We start from the raw sequence: 25,272 nt of genomic DNA on the forward strand, positions 1-25,272 counted from the left end.
GAATGTTACAAATATCCTGAAGTATTGTTTCATGTATTGCAAATATTTCGCATTTTCGCAGGTTTAAAGTTAACCCAGAAGCATTGGAGAATTGTTTTACTTTTTCAATAGCTAGTGGAATTTGATGTCTATTTTTTAGAAAAATTGTAGTATCATCCGCTAATTGGCTGATAATAATATCTGTACCCAATACATTTAACTTTTTAATGTCACTACAATTTTTGATGTGAATTGCTAACATTTCAGTAGCTAATATAAATAAATATGGTGAAATTGGGCAACCTTGAGGGATACCTACCTTAACCTTAAAGCTAGGAGTAGTGCCTTTAGATAATATGACACAGCTGCTGATATCCTGATATAAACCTTTAATAAGATTTCTAAATTTAGATTCAAAGCCAAAATGTTCAAGTACCGACAAGATAAAAGAGTGTTCTACTGAATCAAAGGCCTTGTAAAAGTCTAGGAACAAAATAAATCCGTCATCTTCAATTAAGTTTCGATATTCAATAATGTCTAATACCAGCCTTATATTGTTGTGGATTGATCTGCCTTTTAAAAAACCTGATTGTGTTTCTGAAACAAGATCTGAGATCCCTGTTTGAAGACGAGTATTGAAGATGTAGGTTAGTAGTTTGTAGTCTGAGTTTCTGAGAGTAATAGGTCTCCTGTTTTCTATAAGTCTGGGGTCTTTGTTGGGCTTTGGGATTGAGACGATTATCCCTCGTCTCATTGTGGGTGGAAGTAAACATGTTTCAAAGACTTCGGAGAAAACCTGATGCAGCAACATTTTAATATCTTCCCAGAAGTATCTGCAAAAGTTTCCTGTAAGACCGTCTGAACCAGGAGCTTTGTTCAGAGAGAGGCGACCAATTACTGCATCAAGCTCTTCAACTGTGATTGGGTTTTCACATGTTTGTTTACAGTTATCATCTACCTTTGGAATACATTTAGAAATACCTTTAAAAAATTCCTCACAGGCTTCTTTTGAGAATTTGGAGCTGTATAGATGGCTATCAAATTTAAAGATTTCGGATGAGATTATTTTTTCGTCATTGACCTCGATGTCATTGATCATTAAGGATTTTATATTATTTCTTTCTTGCCTTCTTTTTTCAAGACCACAAAAATATGCAGAATTTTTCTCTCCCTCTTCTATCCATTTAGCCCGTGATCTGATAAAAGCCCCCTGTGCTCTTTGAGTATAAATTTCATCTAATTTGGATTGCAGATTCAGTATTGTTTGTTTGTCATAATCAGTAGGGTTAGGCTTATTGCAGTTGACATTTAGGTCTCTGATAATGTTCAATTCTTTTTCTTCAAATTCTTTTTTAAGTTTTTTACTGAAAGATATAGTAAATTGACGTATTTTGTATTTAAGGAACTCCCATTTCTTCACAGACGTTGTCAGTTCATCCAAATTCATAATCTCAATAATTAGTGACTTAATTTTTTGGCAGTAATCTCTGTTTTTTAGTAGACTGGAGTTAAATTTCCAATATTTGTTCGAATGATTTCTTCCGTTACCAGGCTTGAAATGAAGAGAAATAATACTGTGATCAGTCAGCGGAGCAGCTGAGATATCTGAGCTGATGTCATAACATACTAAGTGGCTTGAAACCAGCCAATGGTCAATCCTAGATTTATGTTGGTGATTTGGGCTAAACCATGTGTATTTAATCGTTCCTGGGTTAAAGTGTCTCCATGCATCAATTAGATTTTGTTCATTACAAAAGTCAGTAAATATGGTATTAGGGTGGCTCGTTGAGAATCGAGGAGGAAATTTATCATAGAATTCATCCTGGACTAAGTTAAGATCCCCTCCTAATATTATATTATCTGTTGAGTGGGATAATTTGAGATCATCTAATTGTAAAGAAATGTGTTCAATCAACCTTTTATTTTCTCTGCAGTTGTTGTAACCATATATATTAAAGAGGATAAATTTCACCTCATCAAGGGTTAGGATGAGAGCGAGCCAGTGACCATACTCGTCTGCGATGTGGGATATAACTTGTCCTTGGAAATTCTTCAGGAGGATGGCGACACCTGCTGACCTGGAAGAGCCATGACTGAAAAAAACTTTGTCTCCCCACTGTTTAGACCAAAAAACATTATCTTCCTCTTTGGAGTGAGTTTCTTGTAGAAATATAATACTAGCATTCTTCCCTTTGCAGAACAAAAAAAAGCTTTTCCTTTTAGTTATGTCTCTTAGACCCCTTGCATTTACAGAAATGAGAGAAATGTCATTTTTAAGTTGAAGCATAAAACGATAACAAACAAGAACACTAACAGATAACCTGAGTTGTTATGAACACAATCTAGTATCTAACAGATACTGAGGATTTATAGCAGCAGGACCCTGAACATATAACTTTCTTATTCAAGAGAACTCACTTGTTAGGATATACCAAGGTTCATGGAAAGACTCTCTGACCATTTATGAAGGCAAATGGGCCCCTGAACACAGCCTTAAGCCCATCTTTTCTTGCTTTTTCAACTTTTGGCCACACAGCTTGTCTTGCCTCCCTGTCTTCTTTGATGAGATCTTCAACGAAGCGAATGTGGAGATCTTTACAGATGGGGTAGTTTTTAGTGGCTCGCCAGAGTTCATCCCTGAAGAACCTTCCATTGAACTGCATGATGACTTGCCGGGGTCTTTCAGTATTTCTCGGGCCAAGACGGTGGACAGAATCGAGGATAAGATCCATTTTGTCCTTCCAGTGCGGAGCAATTCTTCCGACGATATCAGCAACAACCTGACGAGTGTTTTCTTCTTTCTCTTCCCTGAAGCCGTTAACTCTTAAGTTCCATCTCCTCTTGTACCGTTCCAGGTCTGCAGCTCTTCTCTCCACCTCTGTTTCTCTTCTTTCCAGCTCTAAGCATTTCTCTTGTAGTCGTTTTACCTCACCTTCTACTTTCTTGTTTTTTTCTTTGCATTCTTTGATTTCAGCCGAATTAAATTCAACAGCTTTTGCGATGTTGGATATAGTGAGAGTATTTTGCTTCAGCTCCGTTTTGAAATCTTCCATCATGCTTTGAAGAGTGCCAATTGCAGCCAGGATTGCCGCAGTGTTTCCAGCACCTGTGTCCTCAACTCCTTTTTGTTTTTTTTGAGGCACTGGTGGTTTAGAGGGCGATGATAAGATGTTCTTGGTACCTTTGGCGTCCGTCTCCATCATTTCTGATCCGCAGTAGTCATGGGTTAGCAACGCTTCAATATTAGCTTTAGCGGTAGCTTTTGTCATGTCGGAACTTCTAGATAATAAGCTCGTTTACTTGGTAACTGGGTTTATTTACTCGTTCGTAATGCCTTTTAGTAACTTCGTGTAAAGTTGAGAGATATTTTCTGTGAGTTTTCGAATCGAACTTTTTTGATTCAGGGTCCTGCCGCTTAGAGCTATTCACGGCACGTCCATCTTCTCCGCCATCTTACCGGAAGCCTCAGAAGAAGAAGGAAGTTTCGCTTCCTGGACTGAACTGACGATGGTAAGCTAACATTAATTTCCTTTTTGACATGAATAACACCAAAGTATAAATACTGTATTGAAGTATTGAATGTGGCTACATTCACCTGTTTGACGGTTTTTAAATGTTATTTTATGTATAGCGGGACTTTTATCTATGTATCTTATTACTGGTTTTGTGGTTTGGACTTTGTCTCTGCGCCACTAGCAAAATGTGTCACCGTTTGTAAATGGTCAAAATGATTATTTGTGTGTGAGGAGGTATTGTTGGTAAGTCGTAGGACTGTGAAACAGACTCTCATATATAGAGTGTCCCATTTTGAGAATATAAAGCTGCCAAGTTAGAGCAGCTAAGAAAATCCATGTAGCAGAAAACGCGGCCTGTCAGACAGATAAACTGAGTTGTTATCTTGTTTTTATATCTGTAGTTTATGCCTTTAGTTTTTACCTGTGGCTTATATTTATAGTTTATACCTGTGGTTTATACCTATGTTTTATAGTTTATACCTATGGTTTAAACAGTACCTATGGTTTATATATAAGAGAGACATGGTGTAGATGCAGTGAGCACATACATATCAGTATCTGCAGTTTGCTTTGAGTATGAGAAATCCTAAAGGTTTGTGTTATAAACTGAATCAGTTACTTCTGGGAAAAAAAACCCAACTACTTCTACTGACTTTTATGTTTAATGTGATCTTTTAAAAATGATTTTTAATTTGATCTTCTATTCATTGTCTTGCTCTTACTCCATTTATATATTCCTCGTACTGTTTTTGATGTGGTGCTTTATTTGATCTTAATATCCTCTTACAATATCAAATCATCTTACGATCATTAATGCTTATGGCGTTGTTACAGCTTTTATTTTTTCATTCACTTCTGCAGGTGCTTTGTGTTAACTACCTTTTCAGACCCGTTGTTTCCACCTATATTCTTCGTGTGTTTGAAGGTTGTAGACTATTGATGCTTAATCTGTTATATTCCTCCTTTGCTTTGTCTATCAAAGCACTTTGTAAACACCTGTTATAACAACAATGATAATAATAATAATAATAATGATAATACAGTAACCGTGAGTGAAAGCAAGCCCAAATAACTCTGCACCTTAGAGTATGACTTTACACTACTGACAACATATGGTTGTGTATGTTTTAGCTTTATTGTTTATTGTGTTGTTTTTGCTTTAATTTTTTCATTGCTCCATTATGTGTGTGGTATAAAGTCATCACTGCTTGCATATTTTATTAAAGAGAACCTTGAACTCATCAAACCAGCGAACGTGTTTGACACTAAAGAGCATCAAATATCAAACAACATTAAACCCAAGAGACAGCGGAGTGATTCAACCCTTCAGAAATGTTTTCATATTAAAAGGTTTCTAATGTTCCCATGTCTACTATCTGTAGTTTTAAGAACTTGATGCTGGTATGTGAAGACTGAGCCTTTGATTTGAATGTTCCTCAGTGTGTATTTTGTGTTTTGATGGTGACTGGATTTCTTTACTTTTGTACATTGAACTTTGAATTGAGTCCCCATTTTTTATTTCATGCTCTCGTGACACAAGTCAAAGTACAGAGAGGAGTCTTTTGTTATTGTTTTCTTAATAATAGAGCATCACTTTCATGATGGAGTGCAGACGCAGGCTGATTAAGAGCTCCAACAGCAGAAACCTGAGAATCTGGTCTTCTTAAAACAACTGTGAGAGCTGACGTGTTTGTGTTTTTTTCTGCAGGTCTCTGGTTACTGTCCTGAGGGATCAGCCCTGGAAAATAGGATGTGAATATTCCTCCTGTTAGTCATTGGCTGACTATCTGTACGGTGTGATGGACGACGTTGAAATGGAGGTGACGGCCTCAAGGCCAAGCAGCTCCTCGATAGGAGAGGCAGTGTCAGCTCGAGGAGAGAACGAACATGTGGAAGATGAAGATCTTTTCTACATCCCTGAGAGGAGACCTTCCCTCGACCTGGGCCCAAGTCCAATGGAAGCTATCCACCGGTACTGAGACTCTTCGCTAGCTTTACTTTGTCCCTGCAGTGAAGGAGTTTTAGAGAAGGTTCTTCAAGATCTGTAGCAGGAGTAGCAACTCTCCCCAGATGTAAACGTCCAAATCGTTACTTTCATCGAATGCAGAAACAGTGACGGAACGGCAGCTCAGGCGTTCTCCTTAGTGAAGAACTCTTTCTCTCTTACTTTATCATGCTGAGTTATCATGTTCTGTTGTTTGAAAACGCACATCTGCTGAGTCCACGGACCAACTCCATGTGATGGCGATTGTTTTCTCTTCGCTTCCTGAAGCATTTTATGGGAAACACCGAGGCTTCAGTCATCTGAACATCTTCTCACAGAAATCTCTGAGACTGTTTTAGGGAGCTGTCTGGATGTGTCAGAAGCCTTCATGTTCAACAATATACACAAAAATGGGAATTATGAGAATTTTCAGACTCCAAGGAAAGAAATATAATACTTCTCATATATAAAAAGGGCTCACTTTAAGCTTTTTTAATTATCTTCTTATCCGGCTACTGCAGTCCTTTTTTTTTTTTTGGCCCTTAAGTAATTAATCACCATTCTGTCATCCTTTCCTTTTTTTCCCAGGCATTATGTGGATCAGGCCTTGCCTCCAGCTCTCAGTTACTGTTCAATGACAAGTGAGGAGACTTCAGACATCATGGAGGACGGGGACGGATGCTCCACAGGGTAAAACAAACGCACACACACATAGAAAAGCTCATTTGAGTTTTTTCAATCAACTCTCAGTCGCTTCAATTGAACGAGTTTTCACCCAACCTGCTTTCTGTACCTCAGCATTGACTTGTTGTTCGGCCTGAGTAATGATTGAAGCCTTACTGCGTCCTGGTTTTAGGGTCCAGCTGAACAGAGCCGATTCGTTTTCTAGCTGCTACTCCTTTGACAGTGACGACTGTGAGAAGAGAACTACGAAGTAAGAAATCCAACCAGTTCATGCTGCTTTCAGATGTCACATGTAAGTCTGATCCTGAAGAATCTTTAAACTCTCCTCTGTGACCTCACCAGGGATAAAGCCGAAGAGGAAGCTGCCTCCGAGCTGATGGACACACCTGAATTAATGACGGACCCAAATGAGATAAGGCATCCCTCCCTGACAGTGGCCTTCACTTTAAGGGTCGGTCTTTCTTTATACGTTTGAAAGCAGAACATATCCTCCAGTCTAAAAGCACAACACTGACTTGCATCCTTCTTTTTGGTATCAGGCTATTTGTAACACCCTCGGGAAGCTGTCAGAAGGTGACATTAAGAGGTTCAAGGCGATGCTGTGGAAGCGTTACCCACAGTCTTTTAACACTCCTCCGCATGGCATGGACATGTTGGACCTGGTGGACCGGCTTCTCGAGTGTTACAACCTGGAGGTGTCTTTGCAGATCACCAAAACCCTTCTGGAGGAAATGGGGCTCAAGAAGACGGTTAATTATCTCCAGACTTTGTGCTTGAGAAGTAAGGCAGCTCCTGCATCTTCATGTCGTATTACTGTTTGTTTGATATCAGTGGTAACATGTTTTCTGTTTTAAAGAAATAATGTAAACAATGTTTTTTTTCTTTTTTCAGATGAGGTACGTTATGATTTATGCGAGACTCTGAAGAGGAAATACGGTGAAGAAGACAACTTCACAGATCTCTACATCACCACCACGTGTGATAATGGCCCGAATATAGAACATGAGGTCTTGACTATAGAGAAGCTGGACAGCAACCGGGAAGAAGGGAAACGGCTTTCTACCAAGGATATTTTGAGCTCTGAGAACTTAATGAAGACCAACTTAAAGTCGATGTTGATCACAGGAGTGGCCGGCTCAGGGAAGACTACGGCGATGAGACGACTCATCCTCGATTGGATTGAGGAGCGCTCACATCAACACGTGTCTTTCCTGTTTCCGTTTACGTTCAGAGAACTCAAACAGTTCGAGGGTTGTAAGGTCTCGCTGTTGGAGATCATACAAACAGTCTACCCAGAGACAACAAAACTGAGGGATGAGGAATATAGATCTGATGACTGCAAACTCATGTTCGTCTTCGACGGGCTGGACGAGTACAACGGAAACCTTGACTTTCAGTCCACTGAGCTTCTCTGTGACCACACGGATCCCACCACTCTGAACGTCATCGTCGTCAACCTTCTCAGAGCGAGGCTTCTCTACCGCGGCCTCTTCATCGTCACCTCACGGCCGCCCGTTAAGCGTTGCATTCCCTGGGATGCACATTTTGATGAGATAGAGCTCCGAGGTTTCTCTGACCCTGACAAGAACGAGTACTTCAAGGTAAGATTTCAGGACCCAGATCAATCGGCTCGTGTTATTGCACACATCGATTCTCTGAAAACGCTACGCATCATGTGCCACCTGCCCTTGTTTTGCTCGCTTGTGGCTGATGAGTGCCAGAGCCTCTTTGCAGAGCAGGGGACGCATGCCGAGCTGCCCCGAAGCATCACCCACTTGTACACGAAGCTGCTGCTGACGCTCACGCGTCAACATCGCTTATTCAGAGCTCCGGATCTTGACCCTGAACGAGAGAGAGACTTCCTCTTAAAACTGGGGAAGTTGGCCTTTAGCATGCTGGAACAAGGCCTGTTCAAGATCACAAAGTCTGACTGGAAGGAGGTTGGAATCAGTGATGAAGAGGCGGTGACTAACAGCGGGCTTTGCACACAATACGTCACAAAACCATTCGTGTTGCTGTCAGAGAAAGTCGTCGGCTTCATCCACCCCACCATGCAGGAGTATCTGGCTGCCCTCTACGCCTTTCTCTCCTTCAGAATCCATGGGAAGAACGTTTTCGAGCAGCAGCTGAAACACAGGTTCAAGGGGATGTTGAAGGGACACAAGGTGATGGAGATGTACAAGAGCGCAGTGGACCGAAGCCTGCAGTGCGAGGGTGGGAAACTGGACCTTTTCCTTCGTTTCCTGTTTGGAATGGCAAGCAAGACCAACATGGAGCTCCTCCAGACGTTCTGCCCCTCTTCGGTGAAGTGGCCGACAGTCATTGAAGATGCTGCAGCCCTCATCGCGAAGAAGATCAGAGAAAGTCCTCACCCTGGACGAGCAAGCAACTTACAGCACTGCCTGGAGGAGCTGGGTGTGTCCGCCTCAACTCAGTAAACCAGTGCGTCCATTATTTTGACTTCCAATCATTTCAAAGGAAAACTGTCAAAATGTGAGTCTATCCCCGGGGAGAAACATTTGTCCTTTATAGCAAACGTACACTAAAGAAGCATTCAAGCAAAAACACACCATGCATGAGCAATGTGTGAAGGAAATGGAGGTTGTCAATGTGTGTGTGAGTTTTTAGTTCTTCATGAAGACTTCTCCTGTTTGTTTGTTTTTTAATCACAGTGCCTTTCAATCAGAGACATATCAGTACTATCATATCAACTGTGCCTTTAACTCATTCATCTGTCTGTGTGCAAACCCAAAATCATGTTCTCAAATATCTTGTTTGGTCCACAAACTAAATATTTTCAACTTTCATCCAAAGGTAAGGAGGTGGTTTTATTTCTGTGTTGAGTGAATGAGGAGAACAGACTGGTGGGTCATCTTAGATTTATTTAGCCATGGTGAAATAACATAACTACATCACAATTACTCCAACATGCTTGATCAAGACTTCACAATGATTGACAACATGCTTGATGACCAGAACCTTGCAGTTACTGGCCAAAGTATTCTTCACAGTGTTCCTTATATTCTGATCGACAGCCCACTTGACTATTTGTGTGCGTCTCTATAAGGCTCGAACAAAGAAGACAGTTGGCTGTAAAGCAAATATAACTCTGCTGCTGTAATCTCTTACACACGTACGTATTACAGCTTCACAAACATAAGAATTACTCTCACATGGTCGACACAATTAAAAGATGTATCCACAAATTTATCAAGATAAAGCAATCCATAAAAATACGTACTATCAGTATTCTTTTTTTTTTTTTTCACTCTGCTCTACTTTGTAAAAAAAGAAAAAGAAAAGGTGAATCAAAAATGTTAAATCATTTAAATGAATGGCAACTACACAGACGGGTTTATTTGTCAGTCCATTCAATGTTGTGCCTACTGACTCTGTTGCCTTAAAATGAGCTTTTTGACGGCACCTTGAAACACTCATGATGCTTTTATAATCAATATAGGTCAAGTGTTTGTTTGTTTGATTGTTTGTTTTTTACATGAACGTTTTGTTGCTGGTCATTCATGATGTTGGTGGCTTCTGTTCATGACTGGATGCAGGTACATAACACAGTGAAGACAAAGAGATGGAGTGACAGCTTTCATCTGAGTGATACTTGTTGGGCTCTGTGTGTTTCTGCAGATTAACAAAGTTCTAGCGATGATGAACCCTGGAGACAGAAAAAAATGACACAATTACACGAAAATATCTGAGAAAGAACTAAAGCAGTGGACGAGTTTTGAATTGTTTCAACTTTGTCATTTATTTAAGAGCAAATAACTCCAACCATATTCCACATTCATGTTCTCCTTTAGTACAGCCATTTATTGACAGATTCTTTTTAGTGTTTGCTCTTCCTCCCTCCATTACAACCACTCCTCTTGGTTGTGATGGTTGTATTCTTTAAAGCGGTTCCTGCAGCGTTGGTCACAACACAGGTGAAGGTGGAGTTTAGGTCCTCTGATGTGACTTTCTTCAACAGTAAACTCCTCTGGAGGATGGCACCGTCCTCCAGAGTCGATCTAAAACAAATAAGTCACATTATATGTTGAGATGCAGGTTGGCAACTGATGTCAAAATAAGTTCCTGCTTCTTGAACAGCAGTATTTAAAAGATGAAAAATAACAGCTCTCTGCTGTGAATCTTACTCACTCCTCTGATTCTACTATTCTGCCACTGCTGGGAGTTTCTTCAGGGAAAGAACCGTTTACGATCCAATAGATGACGGCCATGTCAACTTCACAGTTTGCAAACGCTTCACAGTGAAGAAACAGCTGATCACCTGCAAAAGCATGTATACAGACTCATCAGAACGGTGTATAGCTGCATTAAATCTATCATGATCATTAAAGAAACTTTCAAAATATAACAAGTCGGCTTTTTCTTTTAAAAACACTTTGTTAGCCGTATAATTCAGTTTGTAGCGTCTGTGTACTGTTACCTGGATGAGCTTTTATTTGAACATGATCAGGTCCAATGATCTCTGGAGACTCATCCTTGGAAACTGGAGATGACATTTGAGTAAGTAAAAAAAAAAACAGACTTGATCAAAAAATAAATCCTTGTTATATACATAACATACTGTACCTGGAAGTCCATCTGCAAGCAGCAGACGCAGAAATGTGAAGGCTGTTGCAGAGAAATGGCGCAATTAAAAGCAATGCCATGATAAAGTGAAAAAGACCGCTGGTAAAAGAAAGAAGGGTTACCTTTGACGACTGATGACAGCCTCATGGTGATTCCTCCTGTGAGAGCTTTGTGCGGCTGACTATTTGAGTGTGGATTATATACACACTCAAATAGAATGCACTTCCTCTACTTAACCTCAGTAAATAATGACAGGGGATTTCCTGCGAAAAATGCCCACTCATCTTGGAAGTAAAATTGTGATTACATAAAAAAAGCTTGATGACTAATCCAGCGGGTTGAAATATGTCCAAACATAAAGTGATGGTCAAACAAATTCTCAAGGACGCATGGACGAAACACCTACTCATTACGCGGGTCATGTGATGTGTATTATCTAATAACAATTAAAACATTGACAACCAAACAAATGGATCATGTGGGCTTATTCTTTGAGCTGATGGAGAGGTCAGAGTAAAGACAGCTGGTGTTGTGAGGGATGTTTAGTGACTAGAAGCTTTATAATTTACCATCTTTACACAACGCATCAGACCAGAGTCTCCACACTGTCCCCGAGTCTCAATGAATTCTAAGAGAACCATTGTCTCTCCTCCTTCTGCTCCATTTCGAAACATGAGTAGTTTAAGTCAGAGGTTCTCAAACTTTCTTGGATCATGGACCCCTTTCAGGTTAGAAATGTTTTCAAGGACCCCCTCATTATGTTGATAAGCATATATAAATACAATGTATTAATGCATTTATACTTTCAAAGTAATTCATTTTAAAAACTGAGAAAAAATTGACTCTAATGTGGTTATTTTTTTTTACATTTCTTTTTTCTTAGTGACTATGAAGTGACGGTCAAAATCATATATCAGAGTTGATCTATTGGCAGAAAAATAAAGTGGGCGGGAGTAATGGACAAAATAGCTGATTTTATTAGTGCAAGAGTTCCCAGTTTGTAGAGATGCTTTTTAAATGATGCAGCACACTTTTACAATTTTTTGTATATTATTCCGCAGACTCCCAAGCTACGGTTCGCGGAGCCCTGGGGACCCCACTTTGAGAATCACTGGTTTAAGTGACCAAATGCTTGTGCTTTCTAGGTTGAATATGGAAAGTCTCTTTTAAGTCGAGCAATGCAGATAGTTATGCTTGTATTGCCCATGATTTGCTATATCATTTTTTTTGGTTCACTTTTCTGCTGTGATCAACATAGAAGAAAGAGAACTAAACAAAATCCCACGTGGCAGAGTTTCTATGCCTCTGGCTAGATACAACTGCAGGTGGGATTTTAGTTATTGTGGTAATTTATGTGAACTGACTTCTTAAAGTGCTTTATATTTTGCACAGAAATAAATCACATCTATGAAAACACTGATGTCATTTTCGAATCCCGTAAGTTCCATCAATACTGTATGAGGAATGATGAGGAAGCCTCCAGTCACATGACGCATGACTGTGAGCGAAAAGGAAACCCTCGTTTATGTCACTGCAGTTCAAAATGTGGAATCAGTGGGTCAAAAGGCTTTATGAGCGATCGCTTTAGATGACGCAGAGGAAGTCTCCAGATTGTGTGTTCGTGTGCTTCGGAGGCAAAGGGAGTTTAGGAGGAATTATTAAGGTTTCAGTCAATATTTATTACTCATGTTTGACAGGCAGCCATCAGACATGAGGATCAAAAGTCCAGCAAGATCTTTTAATTAAGTATCAACAACATTTAAGACATAAATTAGTAAAAAGCACCTCTCTAATGATTTTGACAACCGTTTTACTAGGCCAAAAAAAGTACACTAACGGATTAATAAGATGAAACGTTGTGTAACAAATCTTGGGGGAAAGACACAGACATCCAAAATTCAAATTACTAATAAAATTCAAATCAACCGTGAATACAGATATGTGCCTATAAATATGTACAAAAGTATAGACACTTTATTTATTGGTGTTTTAGTCCAATGTTAGGCCCTCAGTCCTTTGAGCCAGTGCACATCGACTCCGTATGGCGTTTGTGTCCATTGCTGCCAGTCCCAGGTCACTCCAGACCCAGGATGTAGTTGATACCTTGAACAAATCCAATAATGACGGGCTGCCAGGCCACCAGGTAGCGAAGCCAGTCTAAAAGCTGTCCATACATGACATGTGGCCTCTCCCAGCTACAAACATATAGGTCAAGGAAACCACAAAGGTGTCATGAAAAAACATTTAAAGTGCGAGAAAAAGGTGCTCATTATCAACTGATGTTATAAGAACAAGAGGTCATTTCTTTAAAAGTGATTACATGATTAAGAGTTTCAGTGTGTAAAAGATGAAGCACAAAAAGGAACAGGAACTTGGTATACAACCTATAAATAATATTGTTCCAAATAGACCGATCATAAAAAACACCTAAACTTCCACTTAGTTACACGATAACGTGCGTCTCCAGTAAGCAGGCATGACTGGACTTACTGAATGTTTTGAGGTCAGCCAATAAAAAAGGCCAGCTCTATGCATGTTTCCAGCAAAAAAGAAGGCCAAAGCAGCTGGAGCTCCCATGTGTGAGAACGACAGAATGGAAAGGATACGGGTTACTGAACATCCTCTTCAGATCCACCTTCTCCTTGCAGTACGGGCACATCTGCTTCTTTCCCACGATGCACCATCCTCTGATGCAGAACTCGTGGAACCTGGAAGTGAGTTAAGGCTCGGCACAGCAGTTCAAATCCACACAAATGTTAAATCAGTCTTTTTAAAGAAATGTTCGTTTGCAACATATGAGAAGCCCATTTATGTACCGATAAAACTCAGCTAATAAAAAGTTACAACAGGACAACCACGTCATCTCATGGGGACGAAGAGGTTCCTTCTCATGAATATAATAATAACATTCACATATTAAAGTATCAATCAACCCAAACATTTTGGGATTTAAAAAGGGCAAAAATAAAGTCCATTAAGGAAAGGTCAGATCTTTTAGCTTTGGTTCAGTGTTGGAGAGTTTGATATTGTTTGGGATTTTTTCCATTCGTTTACATTTTTATTTCTTTATCTAATAATTTGAATGTTGGTTTGCTAGTTTTCATTTGGTGAGAATGCTTGGTTTGAGTTCAGTGTGTGTGTGTGTTTGTGTCATGTGATTTAGAGAGAACGCCAGCAGACTTAACTTGCATGAAAAAGGTGTGCGTTGTGTTGTGAACACAGCACAACAATGGAGGAAGTATCAAGAGGTAACATGAACGGATCTCCATAAGATCAGCTGTCTGCCGTAAAGGTCAACTTAACATGGGCAATTCCCCTTTGGGCTGTGACGGGTAAACAGTACAGTTCTTAAACACACCTACGCATTTGTCTTTTCTGTGAAACATTCATTCGTGCAAATACTCCCCATGAAGCTGCACTTCTCCTGAATGACGGTAGAGGCGCTGTCTCAAGAAGAAGGATACACATGGTTGCAGGATAATCTGTAAGTGTTTTCGATAATCCCCTCCTCACTGACATCTACGAGGATCGGCTGACCGCACACGGCACAGATATCGTCAGAGAGGTGCTTTGTTGGCATGCCAGATGCGCTGTAGTACTACAAACAAATAAAGATAAGAGGTGAGATAGACTCTAAGTCCCAGCTATTATCTCTAACAGCACACACACCTTACCCCAACGGTTGAAGCCATGAAGTCTGCACACATCTCTGCAAAGTCTCTTCCTAGAACCCCGTAGTACAGCCCGTAGAAAAGGAGGGAAACACCAAAGTCCATTGCATCCTCCGGCTTTATCCTGGACAGAGAAGACAGTGTGGCTCAGCTGGTGTTTGCTCGACATCTACCAGCTCATGAAACTGCATTTCAAAGAACGTGAACTTGCTTTCAATTCTAGACAGCAGCTGTTACGCTGATACGTTTCCAAGCCGACAAAAGCAAAACAAAACAAGGTTTGTCTCAACTCTGTCATTTTCAGGTAGATTCATGATGAAGTCTCACTAACACACACACACTGACTGTACAGCAGTAATGACTGTATAACTTGTGAGCTCTGAGGATTTGGAAACCTGAGTGAATTCACTGATTGTTGATTATCTAATCGTGAAAAGAGCACAACTGAACTGGGCCCAAAAAAAAAAAATAGCCTTGTATTTCTACCATTATACCCAAGAGACGAATACAGACGAGTGAGGCCGCTGTGATTTAGGATTTAGTGACTTTCAGGTGTGTTTTTTTTTTGGAGTGCAGACCAAAACAGTTGCAGTGGCAGCAAGGAGCTTCATGTTTGACAGAGGGCAAAACTAAACTTGCATCCTGAAGCAGAAGACTCCTCTTGTCGATTGTAAACTACGTATTAGAATGGTTTATGTACACTGGTTAAATAGGAAAACACACTGAAAGTGTTGTTCATGATTGAGCTCCATTAACACAACTGAAGTGACGTTGACGTGACCGTACGTACCTGAATATTAAGTTTATACCAAAAAGTGTAAACATAACGACCGTGTAGCCAACTATTCCTGTGGCATAGCTGATCTTGTACAGGAGGAGGAACCACTTATACACCAACCTACAGAACACAAAGAGAGACAGTGTGTTTGAGTGTATGTGATGACTGGAAAGTGACAGGATATGGTGACCCTCAAACGAGGGGGGGGGGTGTCATACCTCGGTGTAGTGCAGGCCAGAGGCTTGCGAGTGGCACGGTAGGAGACGTACGCTGTGATGACTGAGAAGATGAACCATGTGCTCAGGAATCTCCACCAGTGAAGTTTGGTGGTAAAGTACAGAGGAACTACCCACATCTGGAACAGAGTCACTAGCTACAAGACAGCAGAGTGTACAAGTTAGAAGGTGTGCGTTTTAAGTACAAAAAAACTAAACACTGCAATACAACAAAAAGGTGAATACATTCTATAAACACAGAACTAGACAAAAAGGAAAATTCAACATCCCATCTGATACAGAAAAAATATTTTGAATTTCCCTCGGGATCAATAAAGAATCTGTCTGTCTATTGAAGTCATGTGCTGCCACAAAGGTAGAGAATGAAATTAAAAAGTGACTTGGAAAGTAAAGGTCTGTGCTTGTTCATACTCTCTAATTCTCATGTTCACGTCACAGTTCATGTGTACACAAAACAAACAGTGTTTCAATGATGTGGTTGCATTAGCAGCGTGTCTTACATTGTATGACTTTGGATGTCTCTGCTTCCACTGCACAAGGACTAGCTGTGCCACCACAAGGGTGACTATGAGGATGAGCACCATCTCTGCGTGCATGGCCTCATGGCCTTTATGCTTTGCATGCATTCTTGCATGCTCCACCCTATGAAGGAAAAAGGAACACACTCAGCTAATGTCACATAGCTACATGTTGTTATTTCAGAAAAGAAGGCTAGGTGTGCCAATACATGTGCTGCCCTTCATTACCCAGAAGTTAGGAAAGTGCACTGGCACCTAGCACAAGTGGGCTCTGTATAGTCAACATGTTCAAATGAGACAGAGTGTTAAAGTATTACAAAGATACTAACCTCCACTTCTCTTCTGGTGAAAGCTTGGACAAATCAAACTACAAAAAAAAGAGGAAAGACCAAATTAAATTAAATGAAAACTGATCAGAAAATGTCAGTTTTGTCATTTAAAGGATAATTACACCAAACAGTGTGGAAGAAACCCAATGTAGGGTTGCTAAGCACAGTGCATGTTTAAACCTTATAAAACAGTGACAATAATTTAATATCCGTCTTTCTTAAACGACCGAGAAGAAATATAAATTAAATAGTAACAGCAAACTACTCTTTGACGCGTGACCTCTCACACTGCTGTCATTTAATCTGAGAGAAAACTCAAAGGGAACGGCCTATGGTAGATTAAGAAGCCATTAAATCACAAAACGTATTTTTTAGCAATTAGTCACTCCCAGGCTGTTCGGCCTGTTTAACAACCATTCTGTGGCTGACGAGAAAAGCTGGTAGTGAGAAAGCAATGCAATGTTTCCTTGTCTTCAGTGCATCCTATCTTTATAAACATTAATTCAGGTTAGAAATGAACTCCTCTGCTGTTAAATCCTACACTTTATAACCCATTGCTTTAAGAATGCATTCAAGTTGAAACTCACTGATCGAAAGAAATTAATTGCGAAATTGGTTTGATAACTCATTCTGCGTATTTTTCAAGTAAAAATGTAAAACATTTGCTTCTTTGATGCATTTTTACAGCATATAACACAAGGGGGGGAAAACACAACTTTTGGATCCAATATTTCAACAATTATACAATTACAATTAAACAAAGACTTGACTGCTGGCCCTTGAAAACACTGAGGTTCACAATAGATATTTTCAAGAGAAAACCATTTTAAATCATTTCGTTGTACAACTATATAATGACAATAAAAGGCATTCTATTCTATATATGAATAATAATTTAAAAAAAAGATGGCATGCACATTGTTCGTGAGAGGTACTGTGACATGCAGCCCTACATGTACATATTGAGTCTCTCCATGCTTGATTGAAAACGATTTATTTTACCCACCAGAATGAAACATCTTTAATTGTTTCTTTTTGACACAAGCAGAGGCACATCTGTCACTTCCTTTCAAACCAAAGCTTAAATCAATAAAAACCCAAACATAAGGGTACCGTGTGTCTTCTGTAAGCACATCAAGTACATTTCTACTGCCTTCTTTATCATCTAACTCTAGTTTCTTCCCTCTGTCACACCTGCTCTATTAGTTTGTGTTTAACTTGAAGTTTGAAACGCCACAGGAAGTGGTTCAGTTACTCCCCCTAACTTGACACCACTTGTCCCTTTAACGCAGATGTGACCATATGGACATAACCGTACGTGACCTTTGACCTGATCAGACACCTCAGCTGTAATAGATTATTAAAGCTCCGACAAATCAGTGTGTCAGACTCTTAAAAAGTAGAGAAAACGACGGATGTGTCGAACTGCACCTCCATGAATATTTATAAAAATGTAAAAAGTAACATGCCACGTCGACCAAATTAAAGCTGCTGCAAGACTTGCACATTACAAGCTGGCCTTAGTTAGCTTAGCATGGCTAGTTTCTCATCAGGGCGTTTCTCACTCGCCCAGCATGTTGTAAAAAACGCACTCAATGAAACTACAAGGACAACGCATGTAATCTTACTCTCCCCTCTTTGTTTAAAATAAATTATTTTTATGTGTACGATAGGCTAAACCTACGAGTTAAAGCTAAGGTTCTCTTAGCACACACTACAGATTACACACTACAGCAGCTTGAACCCGATATAAATCTCTTATAATCGTTGAAATAAACTAGTGCGTCTCTTCACTCTCACCTGCTGCGGCTCATCATGATGCCCCAGTCCGTGGTCGTGCTCTACACCATCCACCTCCACATCAAACACCCCGGCCATCTTCGGAGTGCTGCCTTACCTTTCCGGGTCCATTACCATTAGCATCACTAGCATTAGCAGGCATCTGACGTCACATCCAGCCTGGACTTGCCCTTTCCCTTTCAAAAGAAAGTTCGGATGTAAATGTAGGTCAAGTGGTAAACATGTTACTTTTTGAAATTGTTTGTATATATAAAAAAGAAACACAAACAAAAACTGTTATGGCTACTGTAATAAATAGCAAGTTGTATGAAGTAATGTGTAAAGTAAAGTAAAGTTATAAAGTAAGTAATAAGTTATAAAGTAATGTGTTGCTTTTTTATTTTTACAGTCTATGCTTTCATTACGGTGCATTTTGAACACACTTTATGTTGAACCTTTGTTAAAAAAAAAAAAAAGAATAAAAATAAGAAGTTACCTAACTTAGTTACTGTATATTCAAATACAATTGTTTCCTGATGTATTGCCTGGAGATATCATCTTACTCTAACATTCAATTATTATTTTGGTTTCTTGAATGAGAAACTTATTTTAGAGGCACTAAATCTAGATAAGGATAAGGATACTTTATCGATCGGTGTTACAAATATATGGTTATGGAGTTATGGATGTTATGAATGTCTCCTCAATTCAAAAAATAATCAGGATAATTTTACGAAAGATATTACATTTTGAGTAAAACACAAAGTTTTGGTCAAACTTTGTGGTCAAACAAACGTATGAGATAAACCCATAAACTGCCAATATTATTTGTTTAAAAGCTTGTGGCGTTTAAAAGGTATTTATTTAAAGGGCATTAAAGTTTCCCTCATTTTCAATACCATCCTCATAGTTTTTTGGGACTTATCATTTATATTACAGTGCTGCTTCTGCAAAAAAGAAACATAATAATTATATCAAACCAGTTGTTTGAAATATCCCGCCTGATTCCTCCCGGAAGCTGAAATAACATGTTGTAAAAGGCCTGATTGCGGGATCGTGATTGGTTAAAACAGGTGCTGGGGTCTTCTCTGATTGGCTGAGTTAATGACACAGTGTAGTGTAACTGGATTGTGGCTTGTTGGCGCCCTCAGTTTAAGATTCAACTGTCTGCTGCTGTTTTGTTCTGCTGCTGCAACAACTTAGTAGCCGAGTGATTTTACAGGTTTAAACTGATCAGCTGAGAGGATAAAAACACGAACTCCTGAGTTGAAGAACCCAGCAGCTTTGTTGCCAACATGCATGTTGTTAAGCGAGGTAAAGTGGCTTCCTTCAATACTGTTTCTGTAAATTAACATTAGGTCACACTCGAATAACGCGGCAGTACAATATGCAAAAATATTAAAATTTGACTTCCTTTAATGGTAATACCCTGAATAAATGCCTTACTTTAATTCCTAGCTCAGTTCTTTTATATTTTACATATAATAATGTGTTATATGTTTCTTTGTTTGGTGCGCTTCCGTTGAGACCTCTAACAAAGACTTCACTTGTGAAAGGACAAATGTAAGCATCTGTCTTTAGCTTTAATATTTGACAGGTGTGCTGCCTTTTTGGTGTTCAGTTTGAGTGAAAATTAACAAAGATTTCTGAATGGTTTTGAGATACCAGCAAAAGCCAAGAATCCTATTTTATTACAGCTCTCTGTTATCGGCTTGTTCTCTTATATAAACGTCTTTAAATCTTTCCGTAGGTTATTAGACACGCAAAAGGGGCTGAGACACCCACGTATGAATTTTAAGAAATGTGCAAGAAAGGCTTTATAACAATCTAGTGTGATCTCTTGGGCTACTGGCGCGAAGTTGCTCCTGTCTTTGTTTTCATAATAACTCGTCAGACAGGTGTTTGGTGCGCGGGTTCATTCATCAGGAGTCATCTGTGTTGGCTCCTTATAAACGTGATTGTCCACCACTGCAGTCATGCATCATTTTTCAGTTTCCCAGAGATTCAGTCCTGGTCGATCATTTCCTGTATTAAGAAAAGATAAGATGATCCTTTATTCATTTCACAGTGTTACAGCAGCAAAGCAGGATAGCAGAAGAAAATCACACAGTGCAAAATTAAACTAGATAAACATGTAGAAGAAATATTCATCATAGACAATAGTTTTTTTTAAAAAAAGCCAGTAGGAACACTATCATGCACACAGTGCATTTAAGGATGGAGATGTTATTGCACGATTTGTCCCATAAATTATTATTGCAATGCAAATTCAAGATAATTTTTAGTATTTGGATAGGATTAACGTTTGTGAATGTGTGTTTGTGTTTCAGATGGACGCCAGGAGGGGGTTACTTTTGATAAAATTACATCTCGCATCCAGAAGCTTTGCTATGGACTCAATTGTGAATTTGTCGACCCTGTAAGTTTAAACACTATAAATAATACATTACTTCTTATTATCAGTGTAAAAAAAAGAAGCTGAAGTAATGTTTTTAAACTGGTTACAAAGTCTACCTCAGTGATATTCAGCTATTATTATTTTTTCTGGGGTTTTTTAGGCTCAGATCACAATGAAGGTGATCCAGGGTCTGTACAGTGGAGTCACCACTGTGGAGCTAGACACTCTGGCAGCAGAGACTGCCGCTACCCTCACAACCAAACATCCTGACTATGCAATCTTGGCTGCACGTATTGCTGTGTCCAACCTGCACAAGGAGACAAAGAAAGTGTTCAGTGGTGAGTTGTAGATTTAAGGTACATTCAAAAATACAACACTCTATTTTTTTTTCTTTTGGTAAGTAATACATCTATTTATAAACCTGAATTTAAAACACAATACATGTGCGGAATTCACTATTTAAGACATTATGATACAACCAAGTGGTATGTTTTTAATGGCCCTAAAATTGTTAGATTTTATATAAAACGTTCCACTTACATTTTTAACATTTTGAAAGAGCTCCAGATACAGATGTGAGAATTTGTTTGCTGTTTGCATTTACAGATGTGATGGAAGACTTGTACAACTACGTGAACCCGTTAAACAAGCGTCACTCTCCGATGATCTCCAAGAAGCTGCTCGACATTGTTTGTGAAAACAAGGCTGTGAGTAACATAAATGTGTTTTTTTGTCCAGGTTTTCAAGTTGATTTAAAAAAAAAAAAATAAAAAAAAAAAACGTTCTTTTGACATTATAACATATTTTATTTTTTCACCAGCGCCTCAACTCAGCCATCATCTACGATCGAGACTTCTCTTACAACTTCTTTGGCTTCAAGGTATTTCTTAACGTCATTTAAAATCCGACATGTCAGGCAGACGTTATTCTGAATCTAATTAGTCCCTTTGCTGTTATAGACTCTGGAGCGGTCGTATTTGTTAAAGATTAACGGCAGAGGTAAGTGTTGATCAATCACTAACCCGTTGAGATGCGAGTTATGCTGACGTGTCATATTAATTGCATAAACTTAATTTATTAATATATTATTCTTGTCATTAACTGTAGCTGCTGAGAGGCCCCAGCACATGCTGATGAGAGTGGCGGTTGGCATTCATGAAAGAGACATTGATGCAGCCATTGAGACTTACAACTTGCTGTCAGAGAAGTGGTTCACCCATGCCTCTCCTACTCTATTCAATGCTGGCACCAACAGGCCACAGCTGTCCAGGTAAGGATTCAGGACGCAGTCACCTTAAGGCTCTTCGGCAGAGTTGACCAATGTAACCGTTCCACCTTTAAACAATTCTTTTCCTCATCGAATTTGGTTTGGCTTTTTGCAGTTGTTTCTTGTTAACCATGAAGGACGACAGCATCGATGGTATTTACGACACCTTGAAGCAGTGCGCCCTCATCTCCAAATCCGCCGGAGGAATTGGACTAGCTGTTAGCTGCATCAGATCAACAGGCAGCTATATTGCAGGGGTGAGAAAAAGCGGCATCACATTGATTGAAAGCACATATAAGGAAGCTTTGATTCACATTTTGTCATGTCTGTATAACTTAACAGTGCTTCTTCTTTTCCAGACTAACGGCAATTCAAACGGGTTGGTCCCTATGCTTCGAGTGTACAACAACACAGCACGTTATGTTGACCAGGGAGGCAACAAGGTAAAGGATGACATTTAAAACGCATTGTAATGGACCGAGGCTCCTCTGGTAGTAAATTGAAACACTCTTTTGTTGTTTGTTCAGAGACCTGGAGCCTTTGCCGTGTATCTTGAGCCATGGCATTTTGATGTGTTTGACTTCCTGGAGTTAAAGAAGAACACGGGTAAAGAGGAGCAGAGGGCTAGAGACCTGTTCTTCGCCATGTGGATCCCTGACCTCTTTATGAAACGAGTGGAAAGCAATCAGGTGAATAATGTTATATTAATGCGTTACATTTCTGAATGTCATGAACTGGGGTTTTATAGTTTGGTGCTCCTGCTAATAATGCCACTCATGTCTTTGTAGGACTGGTCTCTGATGTGTCCCAGTGAGTGTCCCGGATTAGAGGACTGCTGGGGAGAGGAGTTTGAGAAGCTCTATACTCGGTAACACCAGCATATCAAACTCATTTCTTAAGAGAAAAAAACCCCACCTCATTCCTTGCAGCTAACCCGGCTCAAACTTGTCCTCAGATATGAGAAGGAGGGCAGGGCTAAGCGCGTGGTGAAGGCTCAGCAGCTTTGGTACGCCATCATTGAGTCTCAGACAGAAACTGGTACACCATACATGCTCTACAAGGACGCCTGCAACGGCAAGAGCAACCAACAGAATCTGGGCACCATCAAGTCTAGCAACCTGTGCACAGAGATTGTCGAGTACACAAGTAAAGATGAGGTGAGTGGTTGTGCATAAACAACAATAGCTAAAAGGTGTAACTTGTTGTTTGTTGAATTGTAAGTTATCTTTTGTAATATTTCAGTGTTGTTTTCTCCTGTTTTTTTATTCGCTAGGTTGCGGTGTGTAACCTGGCATCCATTGCTCTCAACATGTATGTGACCTCAGAGAGGACCTTTGATTTCAAAAAGCTTGCATCTGTCACCAAAGTCATAGTCAGAAACCTGAACAAGATCATTGACATCAACTACTACCCAGTGCCTGAGGTGGGCTTCCATGTAGTGCTGTTTCTCTATCCAACATGCAGCCTGGTCTCATGTGTTAAGGAATGGCTCCTCTGCTCTGATTCACAGGCTGAAAGGTCCAACAAGCGTCACAGGCCCATCGGAATCGGCGTGCAGGGTCTAGCTGATGCCTTCATCCTTATGCGTTTCCCATTTGAGAGCCCAGAGGCCCAGCTGTTAAACATTCACATCTTTGAGACCATCTACTACGCTGCTCTGGAGGCCAGCTGTGAGCTAGCAGCGTCGCTCGGCCCTTATGAAACATATCCTGGCTCTCCTGTCAGCAAGGGCGTGAGTAGTTTTGTTGATATAGCTGATTCTTCATGGGTATTAAGTTGATGTGTGCAGCAGCATCCTAATTTATTCTATTTTCCAGATTCTTCAATACGACATGTGGAATAAAACCCCAACAGATTTGTGGGACTGGAAGGCGTTAAAGGAGAGAATTGCTAAGTGAGTCTTTATTTTTTTCGTGTTCCTTGTTTCTCACTGCTTATCGACTGTATGTAAAGATTGTAGCACATAATGTGACCCACCTCCCTCTGTGTGTCCTCAGGCACGGCGTGAGGAACAGTCTGCTCCTGGCCCCCATGCCCACTGCCTCCACTGCCCAGATCCTGGGCAACAATGAGTCCATTGAGCCTTACACCAGCAACATCTACACACGCAGGGTACTCTCAGGAGAGTTTCAGGTCAGCACTCGGCGAATCTGCTTTTACTCACATGTGGTTTGTCCATGGAGAAAATGTTGACAATTGTCTTTCCTGCCTCCCCTATAGATTGTGAATCCTCACCTGCTGAAGGACCTCACAGAGAGAGGACTGTGGAGTGATGAGATGAAGAACCAGCTGATTGCTCAGAACGGCTCAATCAAGGTAAAAGCTCATGAATAATAAATGTATTAAATGATACACTATATTATACAATTACAACAATATTTAACTTTTTAAACACTGATTTACTTTATTACACATCTGACTGCCCACAGGAAATTGAACAGATCCCTGAGGATTTGAAGCAGCTGTATAAAACAGTGTGGGAAATCTCACAGAAGACTGTCCTGAAGATGGCAGCAGATCGCGGCGCTTACATTGACCAGAGCCAGTCTCTCAACATTCATATTGCTGAGCCAAACTACGGCAAACTTACCAGCATGCATTTCTATGGTTGGAAGCTGGTAAGTTGTAACTGAGGGAGCACATGCTCGATGCATGCTGCGTCTTAGTAAGTGAGAAAATGTCTCAGTGCCTGTCTCTTTTTTTTTCTCTCTGTAGGGCCTGAAAACTGGAATGTACTACCTGAGGACAAAGCCTGCTGCCAACCCAATCCAGTTCACCCTGAACAAGGAGAAATTAAAGGATGCCCAGACAGCCAAGAGTGAGGATGAGGAGACCAAAGAGCGCAACACTGCTGCCATGGTGTGCTCCTTGGCAAACAAAGACGAGTGCCTGATGTGTGGCTCCTAACTCAAGTGTTTGTTTTTTTTGTAAACTCAGAAACACTTCACCATAATATATCTATTTTTGGAAACAAGCGGTTGTGTTATATTTAAGATGTTGAGTTTAAACATGCTGCTGTCTTCAACTCACAAATCTTTGCAGTTTGTATTTGACCTTTCTGCATTTTTATCATGTTTTTATCCATTTTTGTATAGAATTTATAGAAGACAATGATCTATTTCTTTTTATTTCTAGTTTTGTAATGTCTGGGTCAAATAAATGAACTTAATATTTGTATTTTACGTGTGGGATATTGAATAGTTTTACAATGCTATAAATTAAATCTGTTTTTATTACAGTTTTTTTCCCCAAAAAAATATGCAAATCCAGAATGACAAAAAAAAAAAGAAGCCTTTTACTTCTGGAGGTTAAATAACTTCATGAGAAGATGAGCAAAATAAGACTTTGTAAACAATCAATAATACAGTGTTTTATTTGTACAGAGATGAAAGGCAGATCATTTAAAGTTTCTAGCAATCTTGCTATTATTTTTTGAGTCAATTAATGTACAGCGTTCTTTGTCCTAAAGAACATAATGTATGTTTTAATTATCTAGTGAAGCTTGATTCCCAACATTCATTCCTTTGAGACCTCCGAACTTGTGTCTAAG

At 39.7% G+C, this 25,272-nt stretch overlaps 4 protein-coding genes across 5 annotated transcripts; 2 read left to right on the plus strand and 2 right to left on the minus strand.

Moving 5' to 3' along the window:
- Window positions 1–4,567: 4,567 nt before the first annotated feature.
- On the plus strand, window positions 4,568–8,980 carry nlrc3l1 (NLR family, CARD domain containing 3-like 1). Its single transcript, XM_079355663.1, has 6 exons — window positions 4,568–5,466; window positions 6,067–6,168; window positions 6,335–6,412; window positions 6,505–6,613; window positions 6,702–6,942; window positions 7,054–8,980. The coding sequence occupies exons 1-6, from the start codon at window positions 5,294–5,296 to the stop codon at window positions 8,598–8,600; spliced, it is 2,250 nt and encodes a 749-aa protein (XP_079211789.1). The 5' UTR covers window positions 4,568–5,293; the 3' UTR covers window positions 8,601–8,980.
- A 431-nt stretch (window positions 8,981–9,411) lies between these two features.
- Window positions 9,412–11,520, minus strand: LOC306831534 (interleukin-1 receptor accessory protein-like). Of its 2 annotated transcripts, XM_079355690.1 has the most exons (5): window positions 10,869–11,520; window positions 10,747–10,788; window positions 10,601–10,663; window positions 10,312–10,441; window positions 9,412–10,181 (listed from the first exon to the last, which is right to left on the minus strand). In XM_079355690.1, the coding sequence occupies exons 1-5, from the start codon at window positions 10,891–10,893 to the stop codon at window positions 10,001–10,003; spliced, it is 441 nt and encodes a 146-aa protein (XP_079211816.1). In that variant the 5' UTR covers window positions 10,894–11,520; the 3' UTR covers window positions 9,412–10,000. The 2 variants fall into 2 exon arrangements, with proteins under 2 accessions (XP_079211816.1, XP_079211817.1); XM_079355691.1 differs by lacking the exon at window positions 10,747–10,788 and having other exon boundaries at window positions 10,869–11,519.
- Window positions 11,521–12,401: 881 nt separating this feature from the next.
- Window positions 12,402–19,080, minus strand: rnf121 (ring finger protein 121). The gene is made up of 10 exons (XM_079355676.1): window positions 19,038–19,080; window positions 18,079–18,254; window positions 16,279–16,316; window positions 15,932–16,073; window positions 15,414–15,568; window positions 15,208–15,315; window positions 14,421–14,541; window positions 14,211–14,344; window positions 13,353–13,454; window positions 12,402–12,941 (listed from the first exon to the last, which is right to left on the minus strand). Exons 2-10 carry the CDS (start codon window positions 18,154–18,156, stop codon window positions 12,821–12,823), a joined length of 999 nt encoding a protein of 332 aa, XP_079211802.1. The 5' UTR covers window positions 18,157–18,254; window positions 19,038–19,080; the 3' UTR covers window positions 12,402–12,820.
- An 82-nt stretch (window positions 19,081–19,162) lies between these two features.
- On the plus strand, window positions 19,163–24,899 carry LOC306831513 (ribonucleoside-diphosphate reductase large subunit-like). The gene is made up of 19 exons (XM_079355661.1): window positions 19,163–19,371; window positions 20,388–20,476; window positions 20,616–20,793; window positions 21,062–21,162; window positions 21,276–21,335; window positions 21,415–21,454; window positions 21,563–21,725; window positions 21,838–21,979; window positions 22,082–22,165; window positions 22,250–22,411; window positions 22,511–22,590; window positions 22,678–22,879; window positions 22,996–23,145; window positions 23,233–23,454; window positions 23,540–23,616; window positions 23,720–23,855; window positions 23,943–24,038; window positions 24,152–24,340; window positions 24,438–24,899. The coding sequence occupies exons 1-19, from the start codon at window positions 19,353–19,355 to the stop codon at window positions 24,627–24,629; spliced, it is 2,382 nt and encodes a 793-aa protein (XP_079211787.1). The 5' UTR covers window positions 19,163–19,352; the 3' UTR covers window positions 24,630–24,899.
- Window positions 24,900–25,272: the final 373 nt, after the last annotated feature.

The sequence above is a fragment of the Symphodus melops genome, assembly GCF_947650265.1.
Source record: "Symphodus melops genome assembly, chromosome: 11".
NCBI lineage: Eukaryota > Metazoa > Chordata > Actinopteri > Labriformes > Labridae > Symphodus > Symphodus melops.

Coding starts and splice junctions, on each gene's coding strand:
- nlrc3l1 (XM_079355663.1), top strand. CDS start 5,294: ATGGACGACGTTGAAATGGAGGTGACGGCCTCAAGGCCAAGCAGCTCC. Junction 6,169..6,334: donor GGGGACGGATGCTCCACAGG/GTAAAACAAACG, acceptor TCCTGGTTTTAG/GGTCCAGCTGAACAGAGCCG. Junction 6,943..7,053: donor CCAGACTTTGTGCTTGAGAA/GTAAGGCAGCTC, acceptor TTCTTTTTTCAG/ATGAGGTACGTTATGATTTA.
- LOC306831534 (XM_079355690.1), bottom strand. CDS start 10,893: ATGAGGCTGTCATCAGTCGTCAAAG. Junction 10,789..10,868: donor GCTGTCATCAGTCGTCAAAG/GTAACCCTTCTT, acceptor TCTCTGCAACAG/CCTTCACATTTCTGCGTCTG. Junction 10,442..10,600: donor TCAAATAAAAGCTCATCCAG/GTAACAGTACAC, acceptor ATGCTTTTGCAG/GTGATCAGCTGTTTCTTCAC.
- rnf121 (XM_079355676.1), bottom strand. CDS start 18,156: ATGGCCGGGGTGTTTGATGTGGAGGTGGATGGTGTAGAGCACGACCAC. Junction 15,569..15,931: donor GACATCCAAAGTCATACAAT/GTAAGACACGCT, acceptor GCTGTCTTGTAG/CTAGTGACTCTGTTCCAGAT. Junction 14,542..15,207: donor GGTATAAACTTAATATTCAG/GTACGTACGGTC, acceptor TTCTCTGTCCAG/GATAAAGCCGGAGGATGCAA.
- LOC306831513 (XM_079355661.1), top strand. Junction 21,726..21,837: donor AACAGGCCACAGCTGTCCAG/GTAAGGATTCAG, acceptor GGCTTTTTGCAG/TTGTTTCTTGTTAACCATGA. Junction 22,591..22,677: donor TTTGAGAAGCTCTATACTCG/GTAACACCAGCA, acceptor ACTTGTCCTCAG/ATATGAGAAGGAGGGCAGGG.